General features: G+C 54.3%; 1 protein-coding gene across 8 annotated transcripts in view; it reads right to left on the bottom strand.

The window, feature by feature from the left end:
• Positions 1-23,991, bottom strand: part of DUSP8 (dual specificity phosphatase 8) — a 40,600-nt gene that overhangs the window by 4,481 nt on the left and 12,128 nt on the right. For 6 of the 8 annotated variants that reach the window (XM_088058359.1, XM_088058362.1, XM_088058361.1 and 3 more), the window contains exons 2-3: positions 21,536-21,941; positions 15,207-15,345 (exon numbers count right to left, since the gene is read on the bottom strand). In XM_088058359.1, coding sequence (XP_087914485.1) covers positions 15,207-15,345; positions 21,536-21,766 — 370 coding nt within the window. In that variant the 5' untranslated portion in view covers positions 21,767-21,941. Of the gene's footprint in view, positions 1-6,030; positions 6,279-15,206; positions 15,346-21,535; positions 21,942-23,991 lie in introns of those variants that run through there. The other 2 variants (XM_088058365.1, XM_088058364.1) reach the window with 2 other exon arrangements.

Genomic DNA, 23,991 nt, shown 5'->3' with positions numbered 1-23,991 from the left:
GCCAGTCCCTCTCCCCTTTGGAAGCAGGGCAGCCTTGGCATATTCTCAATTTACCTTCTCCAGCATTTTGGCAACATTTCTACTTATCCTCTGGAACACCTTTCTGGCTGCTGGTGTGGCACCCATGCTCTAGAGAGGCATGACTGGTGCTGCAGACTATCTACCTTGTGAGATGAAGATGAAGGTGATGGAGAAACCAAAGCAGTGCACAAAAAATCATGTTCACACAACTTGGGAACATCCAAGGTCCTCCATCTCACTCTGTCTCAGCACCTCCTGGTGTCAGCTCCCACTGGCCTAAGGGGAAGGTGTCCTTCAACAAACCTCTTTCCACTCCTCTCTCATGTTTTCCTGTCTGGCAGCTAACACATCTCCAAGCTTCAAAACCCAGTCAAGACAGGAGGGGTAGAGTTAAAGCACCTTATCTTTTCCAGCACTTCCTTTTGTCTAGCTCCCTCCAAAATGACATCACCTCTCAACTGGGACATTAAATCAGAGCAAAAGCAGGAGGCCCAGCACAGGTGCAGCATAGCTCTGGTTACTGCTCATCCCTGCACTGTGTCCCCATTGCCAAGGACTGTCCATCACTAGCCAGAACTCTGCATGGACACATGTGACCTCCCTGCTTTGCCCCTGTGCCTGGGGGATGCTGGGGCAGATACCCCATGCAATGTGCTTCCTTCAGTTGCCCCTAGAGAAGCTGGCAGCACTTGAGTTTAAGTGGGGCACAGATCTGTCCCTGGGCTTGTGTGAAACAACATGGGAATTTTTCTGAAGGAGCATGGCACAGTTTTGGGGAGCAGGGTGCACACAAATGCAGCCCCAGGGATCAGTGTCTGCTCTGGTCCATAGGTGCCCAGCCTCTTGCACTCACTCACATCCATCAGGAGCTGCCCAGGGCAGTGGATGGGTTTGTATGACTCTTTAAGGTGATCTCATAGTTGAAGCAGGTCAGGGCATGCTGCTCTCTCTCCCCATTGCCCGCCCCCACCACACTCAGCTGGCAGCAGATCCTCTGCCAGCCCTGCTGGGGAAGTCCAGGCAGGAGCTGAGGGAGCTGTGAAGCAGGCAGAGATGTTTGTAGAGTGGCAGCAGTGCCCTTAGCTGCAGTGCCTACCTGGGCAGGCTGCCACAACTGGAGGATGCTGGCACCTGAAATGATGCCCATAGCACCTGAAATGATGCATCTCACTTGTCCCAAGCAAAGCCTCAACCCTGTGTCTGGGAGTTCAGGAATGCTCCCAGCCCACCTGTCCTCATCTCCCCCTTACTTGCAGCTGCTGAGGGCAGCCTGGGCTTGGGGGAAACCCTAGAGATGGGGCCGGGTACTTGACACCATCCCAACATGGAAGCAACGCTCACCCCACCCTGCAGAGGCTGCTCCAGCATGCCTTTCATTTTTAGAAAGCAAAGCAGCTCTTCAAACAATCCTAAAGGCAGTGAATGTCCCTGGCTGAGCTCCAACTGATACCTGGACTTTCCTCCCCTCTATGCCCCAGGCTGTGGATCCCAGATTTTGCTGGGAGAAAGCAGCAGAGTTCAATGAGGTGAGGAGCCAGGGTAGCACCAGCTCTAGCCTTTCCTCTTTTATTCACAATGCTGCTGCCAGGAGCACTGTTTCTCTTGGCACGTGTGGAATTAAGCCCAGGAAGGATTTGTATCTGTCATGGAGTGGGTGTTTGGGGTTCTCTGGTTTCTTCTGGATGCTCCCCTACCCTGGTGAGGGCTTGCTGGGGAGGAGCTGGTCCTTGTGTGGCACAGCCCAATGAGCTGCTCATGGCTCCACCATGGAGGGCTCTCAAAACCATCCTCTGGAAAAAAACAGTGTCTGCCGACCTTCTGCAATTACCTGAGGCAGAGATGATGCCCATGAAGAAAAGTGGAAACTGGATGGGAAGGGAACCAGAACAAAAGTGGGGATGCTTTCAGTGCTGCTGCTGAAAATGGAGGAAAGAGGAGCCAAGAACCATCATCAGGCAGGTTCTAGGAGGCCTAGGAAGTGAAAATCACCCTCCTGGAAGTGAAAATCACACTGAGGCACAGGGTGTTGCAGCAACTTAGTGCCAGAAGAGTGCAACATTGGAGACCTTGTATCTGCCCCACACCAGCTTTCACTCACAAGGTGCTGATCGCCCTTCCACCTCCTGTCGTTTCCTGCAGATTCCCAGCCCTCAGCCCTGCTCTGCATGGCTCTTCTGTCAAACAGAGGAGAGGGGAAAACACCACAAATTCTCCCCTATCCCCATCTTTTCCAGGCCCTCCCCTCTGTGCATTTTCCAGCTGAACATCTATGATAACCTCCCAGTGAAACTGGATTTATTGTGCAAGCAGATGCTGTAGAGGGAAGGCAAACACCCTGTCCAAGCCTGTCCATCAGGCCAGGGTGAAGATGCCAGCAGCATCTTTGAACAGGCTTCTGTTGTACCTGCACTGCTGCAGCTGTTGGGAGCTGTGTGACTCCTCCCATCCAACAGCAAACTGCACAGTGAGGAGCCCCTCTGCCAGGCCCTACACCAGTGTCTGCCCTGAGACAGCAGTAACCAAAATTAACAAAAACACAGACATGGAAGGACATTACAAGATGTAAGGACAGAGATGTTGCACTGCTGAGCTGAGACCCTGACACAGCTGGGGAGCCCTCCACTGCCCTGTCACCTTCAGGTGGTCTCTGGGGACATCCTAGGGTCACTGACAACACCACAGGCAAAATCTGTCACCTGTGAGTTGCTCTGTGCCCTTCTCTGCCAAGGCTGGGCAGCAGTGGTGGTGCAGAAAAGGTGACATAGAAGGTGACGAAGTCCTGGCTAGGGACAGGGATGTGGTGTGGCATTATTTTCCTTCTGGTGGTAAGCCTCAGCTTTAGGGATTTACAATCCATTAAGCTGCATGAGATGTCAACAGAGATGCTGCTGAGGATAAAAGGAAGGTGTGGGACACACGAGGCATGGATATCCCAGCTCCCTGTTTTTCCCTGTGTCCCTCCCTGCACTGAGGCCATCCTTCTAGGCTGGAGGTGTAAAGTGGAGCTGTGGCTTGAAAAGCCTCTCACACCTTGCTCTGACGGCTGCGCTCTGGCATTCATCTCCAGCCCCACGGACTCACCACCTCCTTGAGAGGCCTCTGAAACAACCCAGCAGCTCTGACCTTGATGCTGTGCCCTGCTGACTGCAAGAAGCTGTGAAAGCACTGCCCAGGGCACCCGCTTCACCCCAAAACTGCTCTTCAAGAGAGAGCCACATGCCTCTTGGACACCCCCAGCCCCATGAGTCTCACAGAAGTTCCCTCAGAGACACACTGAGCAGCATGTCCTATTCAGTGGCTACCCTGTGCACTGCAGGCTCAAAGGTCCCCACCAAGAAACAGGGAAGAGGTGACATGTCACTCTGCTGTGCCGTCAGTCTGAGGCAGCAAGGAGGAGGGGATCCAGAGCTGGAAATGCTCCTTGGGCCAGCAGCTGCTACACCTCACTCCTCATCTCCAGCTCTCACACTGGAAGCTAGAAGGAGACCTACAGGGGTATTAAAGATGTGTTTTACAGCCCACCCTCATCGCTGCAATAATGAGAGTTAGAGAGCAGCAGCCGGAGCTGTTCAGAGACCGGCTCCCCGAGCAGCTGCCAGAGGTTTTGCGGCAGCCCGCAGCCCCACCAATGAATTTTACGCCTGTGCTTGTGCTGGAGACCCTCTGCCCTGCTAAAGCTCCTGGCAGCTGAGGGGGCTGAGAGAGGCCAGGCTCTGCCCCGCTCTCATTAAAATGCCTGTGGTGGCTGAGAGCTGCTGCCAGGGCGGCACGTGGCAAGGAGCAGCGGGGCATGCAAGCGAGCACGCGCCTCGGCTTGCTGTTGGAGCAGCCGCCACGCCGGCATGGCTCTCTCGCTGCTGTGTTGTCTTGGTGGCCAGGATGGTGCCTGGATATCCCCTCTTCATCAGCCCAGCCACTGGAGGACATGCTGCTCCCAGAACTCTGACCCATCCATCCCCAAGTGTTAAAGCACCTTGCTGAACTGAGGTACAGCAGGAGAAGACAAGAGCTGGAGGGACCTGCAAAACCCCAGCCCTCACCTGCATCATGCTCAGCCTTCTTATGACAATGAGCCTGAGTGCTTGGTCAAGCATCTCTGCCGGAGGTTGAACTGAAGGACAGAAAATGGAGGGGCCTGGCAAACTGCACATCAACCCCCAGAGCCGCTGGGAAAATCCCTCTTTGCAAAACGCCATCTCCCTGACTCTGGTGCTGGGTGGGAGGGAGCTTGTTGGTGCCGGCAGCTAAGCTGGGCGGCATGATGAAACACTGCTTACTGCCACCCTTACTCACTGTGCTCCAGGGAGCTCCGGGGCTTTGTCAGCATTTCCTGCTGCCTGGGATGTGTCTAAATTTCCCCCCTGCCTCCATCCTCACTGTCTCCTAGGATAGTCTCCTTTAATTTTGCCCATCCCTCCCAGCAATGCCTGATGTGGACACAGCCGATTTGCTTGTGCATCCTTTCCACAAGCCTGGTGAAATCCTGGTGCTCTGCAGCCTGCACAGCTTGCCTTCTCCTGGCTGATGCTCTTTTATGTCCCTCCATCTCAGTGCATTGGAGAGAGATGTCCAGTTTTCAACCAGTCTCTTTTTCCACTCCCCCACTCCCCTGCCCAGGTTTCACCATCCCCTCATTTGGTACGAAATTTCATCACCCCACTGTTGGCTAGGTTTTTTTTCTTCCAGGCAGTGGGGATGAGAAAGCCGATGAATCAGCCCTATTATGGATTTATGTGCATTCCCTGTTTCCCCAATGGTCACCCCAAACAGCCTCTGTCCATCTGCTGCTACAGTGCCCTGCTGCCTCCCAACCTGTGCAAGCCTCCATGCCTTGCAGGCTGGTCCCAGACCCTGCTCCCATTCTCCCAAAGAAACGGAAAACATCTTTTAAAAAAAGAAAAGCAGCAGAAAGGAAGCCCTCCGCCTACACAACCATGGACACACTCCTCAAGCTGTTGAGCTTGATTTTCCTCTGGTGACTGTGCCTGCTTTGGACCAGGCTTACTCGTTCTAAGTAAAGAAAAACGTGTCATTTCCAGAAGTGACTTATTACTAATGACACCATCACTGGGTTATGTGCTTCATGCCACAAAAACCTGTCAAGCACTTTTAGCAGCCTCCCATTTTAAGTGGTGATGGAGGGGAAGTTGCTTGATTCAACCCTTCGGTAATCTAGGTCATCCCAGGCTCGACATATTTTTAAGCTGCTCCAGTTAATATCCCCTTCCTCCGCCTGCCCTTCGTCCTGACTCTGGAGGGGTGGAAACACTGCAAAACCCCTTTCTGAAAGAAACCACCCAAGATGAGCAGGCAGGGCAGCGCTGGTGAAGCGAAATGGCTCCGGCGGGCAGCTGCCTGGGTGCGGGCAGCAACGCAGCGCTCTGAGCCGATGGCCCCTTGTTCTCCTCGCCGTCCCCGCCTGTCCTAGTCCCGCGCACTCCCCTCTACCCGGTGCCCCTTCGCCCCCGCAACCCGGCGCCCGAGGGCACAGAGATGCTGGCGGCAGATCCTCCTGGCTCCCGCAGCTTTCCTCCTTCCCCTCTCCGCTCCGTCCGCGCCCTCGCCAAGCTTGCCTGGACGGCGAAGGGTTCAGGGGAGCGCGGAGCGGTCCCCGCGGCCAGACAGTCTCGCCGGACCCCACACCGGCTGGGAGGGCTGCCTAGCGCCGGGGCCGCTGCAGAAGCCTCTACTCGCTGCAGGCAGCTGCTCACCTGCCTGAAGGAGCTGCCCTCTCCGTGCAGCTCCTGTCCCAGCCCGGCCGCCTCCGCCAGCGCTGCGCACATCGTCCCTAGCTGGGGACCGGCCATCGCTCCGCTGCGCTCCCCTCCGCACGCTCCCCGCTCGCCAGCTGCCTGCGCTCTTTGTATCGCCAGCACCGCGCTCCGCTCCCCGCCGGCCACTCGGCAAAGGCGATCTCCGGCCCCCGGGCAAAGCAGGGCTCCGGCGGCGCGGCCCCCTCTTCCCGCTCCGTCCCCATCGCGAGGAAAGACGCAGGGCCGGCTGACAAACCTCTCTTGTCCCTGCTCTCCTTCATCCTCCGCACCCTTATTTTCAGCTTCATCTGCCCCTCGCGCATGTCTGTCCAGAACTGGTCCTCGGAGGGAGCAATCATTACATCCACGGGCATCCAGGCAGCTGGGCTGCGGCTCGCGGGGGCACCTCTCACGGTCGCCAAACAACAGCTGGCGGGCAAACAGAATACTAAAAAAACCAAAAAAGCGCCCCTGCGGCAGAGCAACGCCAGCCTCCCGCCGGCTCCAGCCTTCAGGCTGAAAAAATAAAAACCAGTAAGAAAAAGCCGAGCGGGGTAGGGGGGCTCGGCGCAGCCCCCTTTCCGCGGCCGCCCCGCTCTTGGCCGCCCGCTCCAGCCCGAGTGAGCTCAGCCCGGGAGCAGCCGCCCCATCCGCCGCCGCGCTCGCTGCGCGCCCGTACCGCGCTCATAGCTAACGGGTCAGGCATGCGGCCGCATTCCTTACTCAGCACACAGACACGCAGCACAACGCCGGGCTGACATATGCTTCGCTCCCTGCTTAAAGGCGCAACCGCGATTTTCTCGCCTGCCCCAAGGCCCCCGCAGCGAGCGGCCGCGGCGGGAGATGGATCGCTGCACCACGCCGGCTCTGGCCCCGCGCAGTTATGGGGACAGGAACGTGGTGGGAGGAAGCTCATGCCCACACCTCATTTTAGCAGCTGCCAGGGCGGCGTGCGATCAAACCCACAGAACGTAGGGGGGATGCAGCACCACCCTCCATCCCGGCTCCCTGCTGCTCCTCGTACCGTGAAGGCACCTCACGGCTGCACCCCCTCTCCACAGCGGCTCCTGGCAGGACCAACCTGCATCCCCTGGGCGATGCTTAACTCTGAACCCCAGCACCAGGAAGGGCAATGCCACGATCTCAGTTTCCCAAGAGGGAAACTGAGCCACAAAAGATTAAATAACTTCTCCCAAATTCTCTGCTTCAGGACAGAGCTGGAGACGAGACAGCAGGTCCCTAATGACCAACTCATCTTAATATCTCCACTGAGAACATCACCCAGGAGGATGCTCATCCTGGAATGGTCCCAAACAGCTGGAGATGAATGGGTCCCAACAGCTGACAGGAAAAGGGGCTGTTGGCACTGGGCTGCTCACACCTGTGCGTGGCCACATCAGATGGAGTTCTCTGCCTGGTCCCAGACAAGCAGGACCATGGTCTGGAGATGTACCCTCTGCCAAAGCCTTCCCATGTGCAAAACTCCAGCAAGAGGTGACATGTAGGAATGGCCTTTCCTGGTCTCACAGGGGGTCTATCCATCTCTAATGGCTTCTGAAGCAGGTGGGGAGTGATGTATTTTCTTCTTTGCATTTGTTCTGGGGGAGAAAATTACTTGTTCTCCGCTTCCCACCCGCAGGACTCCTTAATACATCTCCACACAGCTCCTTACGAGTTTATTGGTCTGAGCTCAGGCCTCCAGAAAATCATTCAGGATTATAGTAAGCGGGGGAGAAACGGGGGGGGAGGGGGGGGGGTATGTATTGTGCCTTTGAAAATCTGAAGCTTTATGGGCTGAAAAACCCCAGGCTGAGCCATATGTGAGTGACTTCAGTGTTTTTCCTTTGAATGACATCACATGAGATGAGGTCATTGGCATTAACTAAGTGCTGTCTCCTCCCCCCTACCCCGAGCGGAGCCAGCCTCCTAACGAGCCTTGTTGTTGTAACAAATATGGTTTGATTATTATCAGATGTGGGTCAGAGGTTGGATAAAATTCAAAGCGTGCTCCAGCTAGGCTGGAAGAGAGAAGCTGCCTTCCTCCACGAGCCATGCTTGGGAAGTGACTTCCACAGCAGGTCCCCAGGGGGATCTGTGGTCCCCCACATTTGCAACCACTGTAACTACAAAGGAGGGTGCATGATGCTGGTGGCCCGTGCCAACGCCTGCCAGGGATGGAGATCCCTCTGTGTGCCTCTGCCACCATGCCAGCAGTGTTCTACCCATGCTGGTGGGTGATCCAGCTGTGACTTGCTCTGGTGGCTGTGGCTGGGGGGTCTACTGGGGGGACCTAGTCACTCTACAGGGGTCACTGTGTCATGCAGGAGCAGCGGGCAAGGGGGATGCTGCAGGAAGCATGTGGTGAATCAGGGGGTGCAACACTCAATCTGCTCCTGACACAGAGATGCACAAACAAAATTTGCCTTCCCTCACAGCCTTCTGGTTGTCCAGCTCCCTCAGGTTTCCAAGAGCCCTGGGCACAAGTTATTTTGGTAATGCCAGGGTCCTTCAGGATGTGTTTGGACTGAGATTTGTGTTCAGGGCTCCTGGGAGCACCAGGTGGGAAGCTGGGCATGACACCACCAAGTTAGACCTCAATGCAGGAGGCTTACCAGTGTTCCACACCCCTCTGATCCTCAGCAAAAGACAAGCGATCACAGACAGTCAGCAGCCTCCTTCCTCCACCAGTGTGAAGTCCAGCCACATGGAGATGCCACCTGCAGCCACCGTTCCCCAGACAGTATCCGCCTCCCTGCTCTCTCCTCATTTTCTTTACCCTTTTGCCAAAACCAGTACAGGGATTGGCACCTGGGGCAGGGGGCAGTTGGCAAGCAGAGAGATAAAAGGCAATATCCATAGTGCAGAAATACATTCCATGTATCAGCTGCTGCCTCTTGTCCCTTTTTCCCAGATGCTACTCCCTGCCAGGATGTCACCCATCCTGCCTCCAGCCCCTGTTTAGCAGACAAGAGGTGCATCACCCAGGGAGAGATGCCCAGCCTCGTCAGCCTCACTTCATTCTCATTGCCACAGCACTCACTGCAAAAACATCTGCTGCAATGGGTTGGAGAGACTCATGCAATCCTCCTGCAAGAGCAGGCAGCAGGATGAGTCCCTGTCCAGCACCTACATACCCTGTCAGGACAGTGCCTATAGCCTGGCACAAGCCCAGCTGGGCAGGGCCAGCAGTTCCTCTCTCCACCCAGCATGGTGACCCGGTAATAATTGCCAGTGACGACCTTTTCCAAGCACGCAGCACAGGCCCAAGGAAAAGGGGGAGGCGGATGAGGGGAGGCAGATTTCTCAAAAGGAAGGAAACTGTAACTGGGCAGCAGCTCCTGCCCATCAGGATCTCTTACTGGGGAAGTTGCCTTTCTCCCATTGACCCTTCCAGAAATGAGAAATGAAATTACACAGCAGTTTTCTCAGGCATCCAGAGGGCTGTTCCTCCCTAAGCCCCTTCTTCTCTGTCCCACTCTGCCTTTGACCCTTTTGCATGCCTTTTCTGGGTCCAATGGTTAAAAACATGGCCAGAGGGGGAGGGGAAGCTCCTCCGGGTAATTATAGAATCGGGAAAACAAGTTGTCTGACGACAGCGTTGCTAAACAGGGAGGTTTAGAGCATAGGTCTGGAATACAATCAGCCTTGCACATACATGACCTGGCTTAACCCCTCCCAGGGATGCAGTCACTGGTGCTGCCGGGGCTGAAAGCCTCCCAGGCATCTCCTGGTTGTGGTTCAGGGTGAGAAGGGGGCACTTTGCCTCAGTGCCTGAGGAGACTGGGAGCACTCCCTAGGGCACCCGCCAGGCTGGGTGTCTAAAGCTGGATGCCAGCACCCACTGAAGAGGGGCTAGAGGACAAGAAAACACAGTCCTGCCACGGCTAAAGTGGTCCCAGATAGCTTTGCTGAAGGAAAGGAAGCAACTCCTCCAGGGATGTTTTGCATGAGAGGAAGGGAGGTTCAGAGAGTTACCTAAACCTCCAGGATTGTAAAACCACAAACCCTGGTATTCCCGTTTGATTTTTTAAAAAATGCCTTTCCCTCTAGACTGGTATCAGCATACTACCTCCAGTCCTCTGGACAGTCAAAAGAAAAACGTCACCACAGGTAATTCCCATGCACCTCACCACCTACAGCCTGAAGAGAAGCTGGACATAAGCCCCTGCACAGCCCTTCTTCCATTCCTGACCATCATGTGGGCAATTTTAGATGAAGAACAACCAGAATCCCCATTCACATTATTTACAAAGCTGGTTCTTCAAAACTCCCAAATCTGGAAAAAGCAAGAAATTGAGAGTATTATAGGAGCTCTTTTTCCTGTCTCATCCCACTCCCATACCCTCATTCATACCCACACTCCTGGCAGCCAAGCATCTGCTTCTTTGGGTTCATCACAGTATGCTATGGGATGAACACGGCCACAGGTAGACAGAGGTGCTTGCAGGAGGTTCAGAGACAGTAATCAGAGTTGAAGGAAAATCCTGTAGGTACATCTGATGGATTCATGCCAGTAAGTCCCCAGGTGCTCTTAGACATTACAGCCTGAGGGTGCCTGAAATAGCCCTAATGCTCGATCTACAAGGGCACCTTCAGGCCCATTCAGTGAGCAGAGGCTCTGCTGGAGTCAGGGGACAAAACCTACCAGCTAGTGCATATATCTCATGCTATGTCTCCTGCAGACACACTCACAGCCCAAACTCAACAGGTGAAATCATGATGCTGTGCAGGGTGGATGATGAGGACTGTGACCATCACATTGCAGTGGCACTCAGGTCCTGCCTCCCCACTCCCATCAGACAGCTTGTGAGTGATGAACCCTGAGATTCGCTCACATGGTTAGAGCATTGTACTAATGACACCCAAGGCTGTGGGTTTGAGGGTTTGATTCCTGTATGGCTAATTCACTTAAGAATTGGACTTGATGATCCTTGTGGATCTTCCCTTCCAACTCACAATATTCTGATTGTGTGACCAAAGTGTGGATATTTGGGGTATTTTCTTTCTTTTTTTTTTTTTTTCTCCCTTACAATGAGTTTGTAAAGACACCTCAATCCTGGTTTTGGATCCTGCAAAGCTTCTGTCTTCAGCATATGCCATGAATAAGCTTTGGATGCACATGCTGTCACTCCAGCCTCAGAGACTTGGACTGAAAGCAAGACCCCTCTGCTCTGCCCTGCTTTCACACCTGCCTAGCTTGGCTTTTTTCATTCATCTTCTCTTTTCCTCCAGAACAGCTCCAGCCTAGTATGCTTCAAGAGTAGCAGGCAGCAAGGGAGATGTGTGGCTGGCATGTAGCTTCTCACCAACACAGCAAGAGAATGCATTACAGAATTTTCAGCCAAGGATGAGCAAAGTCATGCTCAGTTGCCCTGATGTTTAACCTCTTTTTAGGACTGTCCCTATACAGAAAAAAAAAAAGAAGTGTTTTTTCTTTAATTTTTTTGTTGTTGTTGTTGCTGTTGTTTTAATTAAAATCATCTATCTCTGAGTCCTTTTGTCTAAAATAATTCCAGCCAGTGCTTCAGTGCTAAACCCACTCATGCCTGGGCAGCCCAAGTCGGCTCCTGCAATGGAAATCCCCTTTCCTTTTTCGCTACTTCTTTTTGCCTGCGGCAAAGTCACCTGTCTTCTGTGGATTTCCCCAAAATCCCCGAAATCTCAGCCCCCCCCCAGATCACTGCAACCGTGCAATTACAGCTCTCTGCAGCCGTGCCGGATGGCCATGGCATCACTGGGCTGGAGGGGACCTGGGTCACAGCCAGCCTGCTCTCTGCGGAGGATGCTGAGTGAAGGGCTGGGAGGGATTTGTCGCTGATGATATTGTTACATTCTTTCCGAATCCTGGGAGTAAACAGACGCTCCAAATTTAGAAAGAACAGGACTGGAAAATTTAAACATTCCTTGAAGAATTGGTACAAAAGCGGGGGGAGGGGGGAGTGCTGAAGATGATCTCACACACTCTCCCGAGCCAGATGAAAAGCTCATGACTCGAGTTCAGAACGCAATTGAGGGGCCTGTTTCAGGTCGGAGCACGGTATGGCAGCGGTGAAGCTCCCCCAGCACACAGAACTGCAGAGAAAAGAGCCTCTGTCCTTCAAGGGGGATCCCAAGCCCCACTGTCCAGGCTGGAGAGAGAGAGAGCCCAGGGCTCAGCCTAAGGACCAGAGGTAGGGACAGGATGAGCGACTGAGCATCATCTGGACCAGCAGCCCAAGCCCTCAGCTGTCGCTTTTAGCCACTGAATAGGAGTAAAAGAAAATCTCCACACTGCCCGCTGCAGCTGGACAAATGGAGAGGAGCTGGTGAAGCTCAGCACCCAGCACACACAGCTCTGGACAGGCTCCAATACCAGAGCTGGCACATGGGAGCTGTCAGGGAGCAGTGGAGCCAGACTGCTGCTGCTGCTTCATAAGCAGATAATGCTTCTCGATAAAAACCAACCGGGTGATTGCAAAGGGGAAGAATAAGGGAAGAAAAATAAAGCAAAATTAAAAAAAAAAAAAAAAAAGGCAAAAAAAGGCAAAAAAAGCAGAAAAGAAAAAGCAAAAAAGCAAGGGTTTGTGCTGAAGTAAACAAAGGTTAAAGAACAGTCAGGCTCCTGCAGGAATAACTGAGCTGGGCTGGGAGGGGAGGGGGCATTACGTAATGCAGGAAAAATGTTGGCTCCATTCAGTTTTCCACCACTTCATGTGATGTCAGGAAAACCATATAAATCAACAGTCTTTCTGCTCCCACGGATGGAGGGCAGCAAGCAGCACTATTTATACTTACACAATTAAAAAAAAAAAAAAAGAAAAAAAAAAGAAGAGAAGCTGATGATTTCCAAGACTGGGAATAATTGACTCAGATTCTTCCCTGCCAGCCACTGGAATCGCTGCTTCTGAGCTGTTAACCCTTGAGGAGTCCCTGGTACCAGTCCTGCCGCCCCCAGCTCCCCTGTTCTCACCCATCAGCCTCCATCAGCTGCTTCAAAGGTCAGAAGGTTGCTGGCCTGGAGGTGAGAACAGTCAAGCCTGGTGTTGGCATGAGATGGGGACATGGAGGCACAGACCCTGGCATCTGCTGGGGCTGAGAGAGCTGTGCAGCACAGAAGGGCTGTGTAGGGCTGCCACACTGAACTGGGGACCCTCAGGATATACTCCCTGGGCTAATGCCATCCACTGAGTGACAGGCTGAGATTTCAGCCGCCCTTGCCAACCCACTGGGGTCACAAGGCACCTCCAAGGAGGACTCAGGCACTTCCTCTGAGACACCAAATGGGTTGAGGCAGGACAAGATGCTTGAGGCCCAAGTGGACAGACCAAGGAGTTAAACCCCACACAGGCAAGGGTTCAGAATCAGGTCCCTCACACATCCTGCCCTAGACCCCCTAAGCACTCCAGAGTCTCTACACCAGCCCATTGCTGCCCACACCACAGGCAGGAGGAAGCTGTGCCTGCCAGCAAGTGTGCCCAGCCTCCCCTGGATGCTCTGCACAGCCATTCCAGTCATGATTTCCACGTGAAACACCGCTGCCATGACCCAGTGTTCTACATTTCAGCTCCAGTTTTTCCACCTGCTGGTGGCCCACGTTCCACATCAGGCTGAGGCCCTATTGTGCTTATAATTTGGGAGGCTGGAGCTTTGCTTAGTGCCTAGCACACCAACACTCCTGCTTGGGTCTCTGGGCTCCTGCAACCCAGGAGGATGGAGATGGCTGTCCTGACAATGGAGGAGGTGTGTCCCCAAGTGGGGGACAGCAGGTGTGCTGGCAGGGGTTTGGTGGTGGTGTGCTGATGGATGAGGGGGCGGCACGCTGCTGTTGCATGCTGTGCATGCAGTTGGGGGGCACTGGGACTACGAGGCTCCCCCAGGCCTCCACTTGCCTTAAGGCAGGGAAAGGCTCCAGGGTTTTCGGGGCCACCTCATGCAGCCCTGTCCGGCTCCAGGAGGACTCGGTGCAGGGGGCAGGGGCTTGCAGCCAGCGCACAGCACTGCTCCTCACCCAGCCCTGGGAAAGTGGCAGCGGGTCAGGGGGTGCCAGGGTCTCACCACTAAGGCTGTTTCCTGACCCATCCCCATGACTAAGCAGGTTCCTTCCCAGATGCAACTGAATCCACCTTTTCCTTCTCCTGCACCATATGCCAAGCTGTGCCCTAGTTAATGCCACGGCAACCTTGGAACCACAGGCACAGCTACTGAGGCAGGCCAGGGGCTGCCATAGCCAGCTCAGGGAGGTATCCTCCAGCACTGGCCTCAGCAGAGCTCCTGCAACCCAGGCCACAAAAACTAGCTTTAATGTGATTTCATGTAGCTCCTGCTTGTTTTTGTTGCTGGAACCCAGGGCTGGGGGGTTTAATCCTGCTGTTTCTCTGCTCTGTTCTCCCCATCACAATGCAGCTGCTCTAATTCAATAGCACTTACCCCTGCCTTGCATGGGCAGGACTCCCTGAATGCCACTTGCCTGTGCGACCTTCCCCCCAATTACCCTTTCCCAGGGTCTGTCACTCTGTGGATGTGGCAGTTCCCTCCATCCCTGTGGTGTCCCAGGGGACAGAGGTTGGTACCCTCTGCCTCAGCCCCGAAGCAGTATCCAATTGCCACAGGATGAGGACAGGCTTGAGGGACAGAGGTGATTCCCATCTCTGTGCTTTTGGCACTGTTAAGGAGCATGGCTGAGCTCAGTGGGACTGAGGGGCTGCATGGGGCAGTGCCATCCACAGACACAGAGCTCAGAGGTAGGCAGCCATCAGCGCAGGTGCCTGGCTGTCCCAGCAAAGGGGAATCAAAGGCATCTTCAGCTCTCCCTCAGGCAGTTCTCTGCCTCTCTCTTCTCCTCTCCGCTGGGTCGGAGCTTTTCATTCATCAGTTACCTGCCTCACTGCAGAACAGCTGTTATTAGGGCAGCATGTGCCTCCTCCTGCCTGTACATTTGTGCCCGGGGAGCATCATCTCCAGCAGACCCTGACTCACTCCGTGATGACCCTCTGCCCCTGCCATCCTTCTCCTTTCCAGTACACCCATGGATTTCTTCTGTCCTCCCTTTAACAGCAGCAAGAGGGAGCAGAGTGCCTGAACCAGGTCTGGTACTTGGTACATTCAGCAGGGATGAAGCAGCACAGGGATGGGAGAACAAAGGGCAGCTTTTGGATGGCTGGATCCATGCCATCACAACCCCCCTGTACCCTCCTCTCTCATTCACCCCGGCTGGTGGGTGCAGCGGCAGGGAGACAGACAGTGCAAGGAACGAAGGCACAGGATCCATGATGCCAGCGTGGGCTGAGCCTCCTCAGCCTGCATGCAGGGCTGCCTTCCTCCACCACAGCCACTGGTGGCCAGGGAAGCGGGTGCACATGGACATGGACGGCCACAGCTCCGTCACTCCAGGCTAAGGGCACGAGTGCCCCTTAGCCTGGAGCACGAGACAAAGTGGTAACCCAGGGCTCCTACCTGTGAGGATGGAGACACTGTGGAAACAGCTGTCCAGCTTGCCCAGGAGGATGGAGAGGAAGCTGTCAGCAGCCAAGCCGGTCACGTCCCGCGTGCTCTGGTCGTAGACCACCACGTCCTGGTGGTCCTCTGCCTCCACCTGCAGGGGAGCAGCAAAAAACGGGCATCAGAGAAATGGGATGAGCACTGAGGAGGCTGCTGTCCACACCACCATGGGAAGCAAAGCTGAATTTAGCAGTCACACAAGCAGGAAATTCCAGCTCCACACCATTTCCACGAGCTGGTTTTCACCACGAAATGGAGTCTCCATTTCAGTCACGCTGGGGCTCTGCTCCACGTCTACAAGTAAATGTGTCAGTAGAGGTGCCCACTGGCACACTCTCACCAACTATGAGTGATTTTGAGCATCCCACTCAAAGGAGGGTCACTCCTCCCCCATCACCCACCCTCAGCTTGCTGTTATTTAACTGCATCCCAGAAATCACCTCGACTTCCACCACTTCCTTCCCAGCTAACTTTTGCCCTCAGACTCTCCTCCTCAGCCTGGCTGGTGTCACAGGGACAAGAGCACAGGGATTTGGGAGTGGCTCTGCAGCAGGGGTGCTCTCCGCACAGCCCTTAAGCTGTGGCTGGAGTCAATGGGGCTAGTCAACAGCTCTTCAGGGCTCAGCCTGGGGACACCATGCCTAGCACAGTAAGACCTCTGTAGGCACTATGCCTCACCCCAGATCTGCAGATCACCCTGAAGGGATGAAGGAGAGGGAAAATCTCTTCTTTTGTTTAGTGGATATTCAGGGTAATGCTCATTCTTCCTTTTGTAATGAGTGCTGGGGCCAGCACTCTGCAGGGATAAACCAGAAAGAGGCAAAGGAGCTCCTGGGCTGCTTTCATGTTACTTTACATGCCACAAACCTCACCTAGCTTCCCACCACTGCAGGGATAAACTGGGACAGGTGAGAAGGTGGGATAATCTGCAGGCAGGCAAATGGCTGCAGGCAGGAGTACCCCCACGCTCGGTGATGACTGGATTGCAATAAGAGCACTCCCACACCTACCTGAAGGTCCATGCACTAAAAGAAGGTAAAAATCCTCACAGAGGCAGAGCTCAGTTCATCTGCTGAAGAGCTGGGTGTATGGCACACACCTGTCCTGAGAGTGCCTGCCCTTCCGGCCGGCGGGGTAAGGCACATTCATCACATCATGGGAAGAGGGGGAGGCAGCAGCAAGCAGGGAAGGAGGGAATGCGTGCAAGCTGCTCTCTTCTCAGCTAGTGCTGGACCCACTCCATGGTAAGCCCTCTCCAAAATGTCTTTAGGAGACCACTTGAACGAGGTACCACTCATGGAAACCCACCTCACTTTGCTGTCTCACTGCCAAGCCCTATCTCAGCACCAGAGCAGATTCGCTCAGGGTTGCCATCATTATTAATGCTGCTTTCACACCCTGCTGCAGGTGCTTCCCTGCTCAGCAACGTGAGCACCATCCAAATAAAACTGCAGGGAGCACTGATTTAGCTGAGCTCATCACATTTCTGCGCCGCAGCGCAAGGACAGCCCCGCACCAACAGAAATCCCCGTCGGGACACCACGTGCAGCTGTGCACAAGGAAGGGGGGGCTCAAAGGACCCACCTGTCCCCAGCCTGCCACCAGGGACTGGCCCCACGGCTCAGCAGGATGACAGGAGGTATGAAAGGGCAGGGTAAAAGGGAAAAGGACATGGGAATTCTAAAATAAGACACTGAAAAATTACTGAAGCCAGTTGAGATGAGGATCTACCCCAGCATCTTTTCCTCAGCCAATCCTGATGCAGGACTTTTGTGGCAGGTCATCCAAGCACAGCTGGAGGAAAACAAGGTGGCTGACAAGCTGATTCAGGTCCTCAGCAGCTGCCTAGCTCTTCAAGGCTCCCTAGCACATCCTGAAGACCCAGTTCTCACCCTGAAGCCCCATGCCAGCCAAAACATCTTCCCCCAAAAGCACTGTGAGGCAGGAACTACTCTGTGGTGGGGCAGAGGCTCAGCCCAGCTGCACAGTCCAGGCTGAGGAGAGATACCAGCTCTGGCTGAGCAGTGTTATCCCACAATAGGATTTAGTGTTCCCTCTGCACGGGAAGGCTTTGTCTGGGTCATTACCACAGGGTTGCTGAGCGACGGCAGAGATGTGCAACATGGTTTACATCTTATTAAAGGTATAAGGTTTCACGCAACGTAAATGCCAAACAAGACCTGGCTTCGCATGGCCTGGATGCAAAAAATAAATACCTGGCTTGCTGGGGTGAGGATACCTGCAGGAAGGTCCCAAGGAGCCTTCATGGAGCATACAAGGAGCCCACACTGGCATCCTGGCTCCTCACCACACAGGGAAGTAAGACAGCGACATTTAATCAAGCACATGGGTCTTCCATTAATCTCATGCCCTCCTGAAATGCCCCATCTCCAGCCTTAGGCATAGGGAGGATAAAAGCTAATGGGCAGAGGAGGAAGGTAAAGCTGAAGAGATGCTCCATACTAGATTCCTGCTTCTGTCAGGTGTTGACATAGGACAGGGACACAGCTGACAACACAGGTATCCTTATGAGAAGCAACATGGGGCTTGCTGTCACTCCAAGACTGCTGAAGTAACCCCAGCCACCACACAGGGTCCCCACATCCATCTAGCAAGGAAGAGCAGAGCCAAGATGCAGCAAGTCTTTCGGATCCAGGTAGATGTTGAGTGGGGCTTGCAAACCAATGCATGCCTTTGAAAAGCTGCTGGCCCACTCCACTGCTAGAGGAGCTCCCCAAGAACAAACCTCCTCCCTGCTAAAATCCTGTCTGGAGGGAAATGACCAGCCTGAAGCCACGACCACCTGGCCAACAGCTCCAACAAAACCCCAACTGAGACCATTGATTCATTGCCTTTTGCCCAGCCCTGTGCCCCTCCATCACCATCCCCAGCTCTGGCTGAGGTAACTCCCATATGGACATCAGTCCCCAGCACTGCGTGGTTCAAGACAGCTTGGGTCCCAGCTCCATCTCTCCCCAGCTGCCAAGCAGGGATAATGATGCTCTACAGGTGACCCAGGCTAAGATAAGAGCGAGCTATTATTATTATCCCAATTACTACTGACATCTCAGTAGCATATTGTTTCAAAACACAGTGAATCACCCCACTGAAATAACAGGGCTTCCATCAACATAAAGAGCAGCCAGGCACAAGGCTCAAAAATAAGCCCCGGCTTTCCCTCAAGCAAAACAGCTGCTTGCAGAGCCAAGTTCCTAATGCAAATAAATAAATATTCCCATCACCTGAAGAGACCCTTCTTATGCCTCAAAGCATGGCTGTAGTTGCTCTGGAGATTGCTCCATTTCAGGAAGCGAGAAGTGGTTGAGAGGTGGACTTTCCAGGGGGATCTTGAAGAAGTAATTTTCAACATTTCCCTAAAGAAATGTTAGTGAAGCGCCCAAGCAGGAATTCCCCATAACCTACGCTCTCCAAACTGCACTGAGGAGCTGAATTATTCCAGTTGTTATCAGAATTCATTATTGTGAGAGTTTATTACTGTCAGCACTGGGAGAAGGGTTCAAAACCAACCAGCAGCAGTTATGTTGATACCATTTTTCTGTGGAGGGAAATAACTGTGAGAGGAATTGCTGCTGCAGCTTTTCCCAGATTGGGCACTGTGGGAAGATGGTCCACACCAGGGCTTGGGGAGCAGCGGCTGTGGCAGCTGCCACAACTGTAGGATCATAGGCATAATTCATTGAAAAAAAGAAAGGGATTTTAAATGTCTCCATTTCTTCTTTCCTCACAAATGGTCCTGTCCTTTCCTTGCTCCAAAAAAAGCCAGGAGCTGCTGTTATCCCACAGCATCACTCCAAACTGCAGCCCACAGAAGCATTGCTAATGCTTCCTTAACGGCAACATGGAAAAGAGGAGAGTAAGCACTGGGAAAAGCAAATTAGACAAATTCTCCCGTTCCCCCCCTGCCAGCACGCAGGCAGGAGGAGCGGAGCTGGCGGCCAGGTGGGGTTTGCCCAAACGCTTTGCCCTGTGTCAGCCCGTCTCTTTCCCCAAAAGGCGAACACCACCCTTATTATCGCTGGGATGGGGTGAGCAGGTGCAGCTCTCTTTGCTGGAGGCGAGGAGGAGCGGGACGAGGCGAGGACTCGGGGCTGCCCTTTGGCTGCCCGGGCAGCCCTGCGTCGCTGCCATCCGCCTTTGTCTCGGCAGCCCCGGCCGGCCGGGAGCAGGAAACAGGAGGAGGGCGGGAGGCCCGTCAGGAGGAATAATGGGGCCGGACAATCGCGCTACTGATGTCACCCTTCCTGCCATCTGCTCCCCACGCCAGCCGTGCCCCCCGCCCCCCGCTCCGGTGCGGGGAGCCAGGGGCAGAGCAGGGCTGGGGGATGTTGACCAGAGGAGGCAAAGGAGGCAGGGAAATGACACAGGGTATCAGAGGTCTACATCAGCTTTCAGCGTCCCCTTCTGAGCATCTGTGCACCTCGAGGCAGCAGATCATATTGATTTCAGGGGGTCCCAAAATACAGTCTGACTGAAATGGGAGGTGGGGAGAAGGAGAAAGGGAGAGAAGAGAGTTCATCACCACAAAATGCAAACACACAAGTGCGTGCACAGAAAGGCTTGGACACCCCAAGACACAGCCACCACCCCTGCCTTATGCCAGCTGAGAACAGGGCAATGATCCCCTCCCATTGCCCCCCTCCAGCTTCCCAGGACAAGTGGCTTAACCTCTCAAGGGTGTCCTGGAGCTTAATTAATTCCTGGGCTGCATGTGTTGGTGTTGGGAGAGCCAGCAAGCGGTGGGCATGGCAGGGGCTGTGCAGAACGGCAGCAGCGGGGACATGCAGCCTCCTGCCCACGGGTGTGCCAGGAAGGATTTCAGCCGTATGGAAAAGAAAAGCAAAAAAGGAATTAAAGACGATGGCACCGCCTCTCTCCTCTTCCTCTAGCATCCCTGGTTACAATCACTTCCCCAGCCAGTACGTGGAACATTATGCAATGATCCAGGAGCCGGGAGAAAACGATCCTTCTAAGCTCCTTCTATGGGGACAGAGCAGGGAATGCCAGGAAGGACCAGCCGGCCCCTTTGGGAGCCCACTGCTCCACTGCAGCTGGCGAGCCGCAGGTTTGCAGGCGGACGGCATCAGCTGATGTTAACTCTTCCCTGCTTCCCCCTTCCCTGTCATCCTCCTCTTCTTCCTCCCCCTTGCGCATCGCTTGTTCTGCTGCTGCCGCTCCACGTGACAGCGGCCACTGCAGAGGTGACCCTCGCCGGGAGGAGGGCGGCCGCTCCGCTCTCCTCGGAGCTTGCGAAAAACTGATTATTCTGCTTTATTCTCCGGGGGATTTAAGAGCAGCTAAAGCCGTTCAGGAATCAGTCTCCGCAATCCCCTCCAAATCGCCCAGCCCAGAGCATCACGGAAGCAGATTGGAGCGAGCCGGCCCCCCCGCGCTGCCAGTCCCCTTGATCCCGCGGGGTGATGTCACCGGCAGCCAATGCGGACAGCGGCGGCTTCTCGGGGTGGCGGCGGGGAGGAGGGGGGACACGACGCAGATGGCTCCAGCTGGGCCCAGCATTTGATTAATCGCCTGAATTACCCTCGCTTTGCCATAAAATTACAAGGCGGGAGTGGGGGAACGGTGGGAGCGAGCTGGAGGAGGGTGGGCTGCGATGGCAAAGCCCCCTTGCGATGGTGAACCATCCTCGGGCTCGTCCCGCCGCCGCTGCGGAACCCACCCGGGCAGCTCCTCGCTGGAGGGCACGACCCAACCCACGGCTCTGCAGGGACACCCGGCCGGGGCTCCAGCCCAGCTCCGTGGCTCGCAGCCACCTCCATTATTTAACCAGGAGCGATAGAGAGAAGCCTGGGAGAGATAATATGCCATGACACCGGATAAGAGCTTCTGGCGTCACAGGGGAGGAGGATTACATGTCCCTGAATGGAGTTAGAGATGACAGAGGGGAGGGGAAGAGTTTTTAGCAGGGGATTAAGTTTACAGCTCCAGGAAGGCTTTGGGGGCTTGTTTGCAGCCGTAAGACAAGTCCCAAGGCTGATAGACCTGTTAAACTTGCTTGGGGAGGGCTCCTGAAGCAGGGAGCCACGTCAGTGGGGTGGGGGCAATGAACACGTCCCCGAGGACAGCCCTGAGGCCAAATGAGCTCACACTTTAGTTCTGCAAAGGGTGTCAAAGAGATGCTGGCAGATACTGGGGTCAAGGGATGGAGGGGAAGGATCCATGTATTCTTATCCCTTAGGCCAGTCTGCATCCCACAAGAGGAGAGGGTGTGAGCACCCGCGAGGGAAGGTGAGGGTCAGATCCCTTACCTTCATCTTGGAGGCAGGCTGGATGAGCTCCGTGATGGAGACTTTGTCCTGCTGGAGCCTTCTCTTGACGAGCTTGGAGCAGCAGATGTTGACGGAGCTGAGGACGTGCCAGGAGTTGTACTCCACGAAGGAGCGGCTGTCGATGACCAGGGTGCCCTCCGCTCCGTTCCTCAGGAGGCTGGCCAGCTTCTTGGGGTCCATCACCTTGCGTGGGAGCCTGTCCCCTGCCATAACGGGCCAGTCCCCTCTATGGCGAGTGGGGAGCAAGGGGTGGAAGGGCAGGGCAGGGATGCCAGCACCCGTCTCCCCAAAGGGAATGAGCGAGGGGTGAGGGGTGAGCAGGGCAGCACCTGTCCTATTCTCCTCACGCTGCTAATGCCCAGAGTGCCAACTCATTGTGCTGAACCTGGAAAGAGAAAAAAGGAGACGACAACCCATCAGCTGGGCAGGATGACATCTGGATGTCTTCAGAAGAACCAAAGAGTGCAACAAGTCACACTTTTGAGGTGTGTTCTCCCAGCCTGCTGGCATATGTGGCTCCAAAGCTGCCCAAGCCAGAGGTTTTCTCTTTGTATTTAACAGCCCTCAGTGGAACTTCCATGAATTTGTCTAATTGCTTTTTGAAGCCATGTCAGCTTTTAATTTAACAGGCATAGTGGCCGGTGGCAGGGAGTAGAATGGCTTGCCAGGTATATTGAAGAAGTCCTTCCCTTGGTTTGCTCCAGATCTGCTAGCTGATGGCTCCTCCAGGCAATCCTTACTAGTTGCACCAGAAAAGACCACATGCGCCTGTTCCCTAATCTTCTCCACAGTTCTTACCACATTTAGACCTATTTTAAGGAGCTTTTCAGGTCAAAGCATCTACAGAGCAGCCAGTTACGCAGACAGACACCTTTTGCCACACTGGCCAGCCCTGATGTGCCATGTTTGAGAGCCAGGCACACAAGGGACCTGCACAGGGCAAGATGTCACCTCCCTTCCCAGTTCCCAGCCCAACAGCTCCTCACACTCAATTTGCTTTTTCTGACCTCTGCCAAGCCCAGAGCTAATGGTTTCACAGAAGCAGCTTAGCTCAGCTCTATGGTTCTGCTGCTGCACAGTAAAAGCTAGTTTGGGGCCCATCACACACACCACCAAATCAGGTTTGCTCACTCATGTTCATCAGTTCACACTGCATTTCATCTGCCTGTTTATCAGAGTCTGCTCATGGCTATCTTTGCCAGCCTGCCTCCTGGCAAGTCAAGAGAAGACAAGAAGTAAAGCTGACCTTTAGTCCTGTCTTCAAGAAAGAGGCCAGGCATCAAGGCAGAGGTGCTGGGAAACTGTACTTGGACTGAGATGGCCCCAGAAAGCCTTCTGCTTTTCAGTATCTAAATTTGCACAGCATTAGAGAGGGGGTTCATATACAGGAGTACCTGGTATACAAATACCCTGTGTTTCCACCTTAGGAGCTGAGGCAGGTCAAGCCTGGTGTTCTCTGAGGTGAAAAACAAGATTCCTCCATGTTCAGCCCACAAGGTCTGCAAGAGCAGCAGGCAGGCTAGGGAGCATTCAGCTCAGGGTGTCCTCTTAAGTTTTAATGGAACACGTCACTGCAAGTATGTTTTAATGGCATTAGATTTTAATGCCACTGCAGTCATTCAGAAAATAAGCCTGGGCTACTACCAGGCTCCTCTTGCTCCTGCCAGACGGTGTTTTAGAGAGAACCCACAAGCTGCTTCATGGAAGCTTTAATGCATCTGAATTAGGAGGACTATGAATAACGTGCCTGAAAAGGCCAGCGTAAAGATTTTCATTGACCTCTGCAGGATCAGGATTTGGTCCACGGAGCAGAGGAGGCTTACGAGTCACACTGATCCGAGTAAGCCAGCACTTCCCATAAGCTCTTACACCTGCAGGCACCTACTGCAATGGTAGCTCCAGATACAAAAAAGATGCTCGAGTCAGACATGCTACTGGGTGACATGAAAGGGACCTCTGTTAGCAGCCACGAAACCTGAAGGACACTGCCTCTAGGCCACAGCTTGTAGGAAAAGAATGGAAAGCCACAGAATGTGAGGATGGGGGTTCCAGCATTTGCACTGGCTTGTGACTCCAGCACTAACAGCCCAAACTTCCCTGGGCTACCAGACCTGCCTCCCAAAGCAGGAGTAGATATCCCAGGCTTCAGCCTCAGGATCCAAGCTCACAATAGGAGGCCACATTACGATGTGCAATACTTTCCTGCCCTTGTATCACACCCCTGCTGCCTCTGCCAACGTGTTAATACAAATTACAGGAGGGGAAAAAAAAAAATCCCCTAAAAGCTGCGATAGTGACAGCCCCTCCTGGCACAAAGCATTTTGGCAGCCCCTTGGCACTCTGGCACGGCTGTGCCCGGCCCCACGGAGCGCTCCGCAGCTCCTCGCCGCCACTCCAATTAGAGCAGCCCCTCGGCGGGCGTCGGGCGGTCCCCC

This window comes from Pseudopodoces humilis, chromosome 7 (assembly GCF_049639895.1).
Source record: "Pseudopodoces humilis isolate 2021_Gansu_Grassland_sample_001 chromosome 7, ASM4963989v1, whole genome shotgun sequence".
Lineage (NCBI taxonomy): Eukaryota > Metazoa > Chordata > Aves > Passeriformes > Paridae > Pseudopodoces > Pseudopodoces humilis.
Note: the sequence above shows the minus strand (reverse complement) of the source record. Positions and strands in the feature narration are given on the sequence as shown.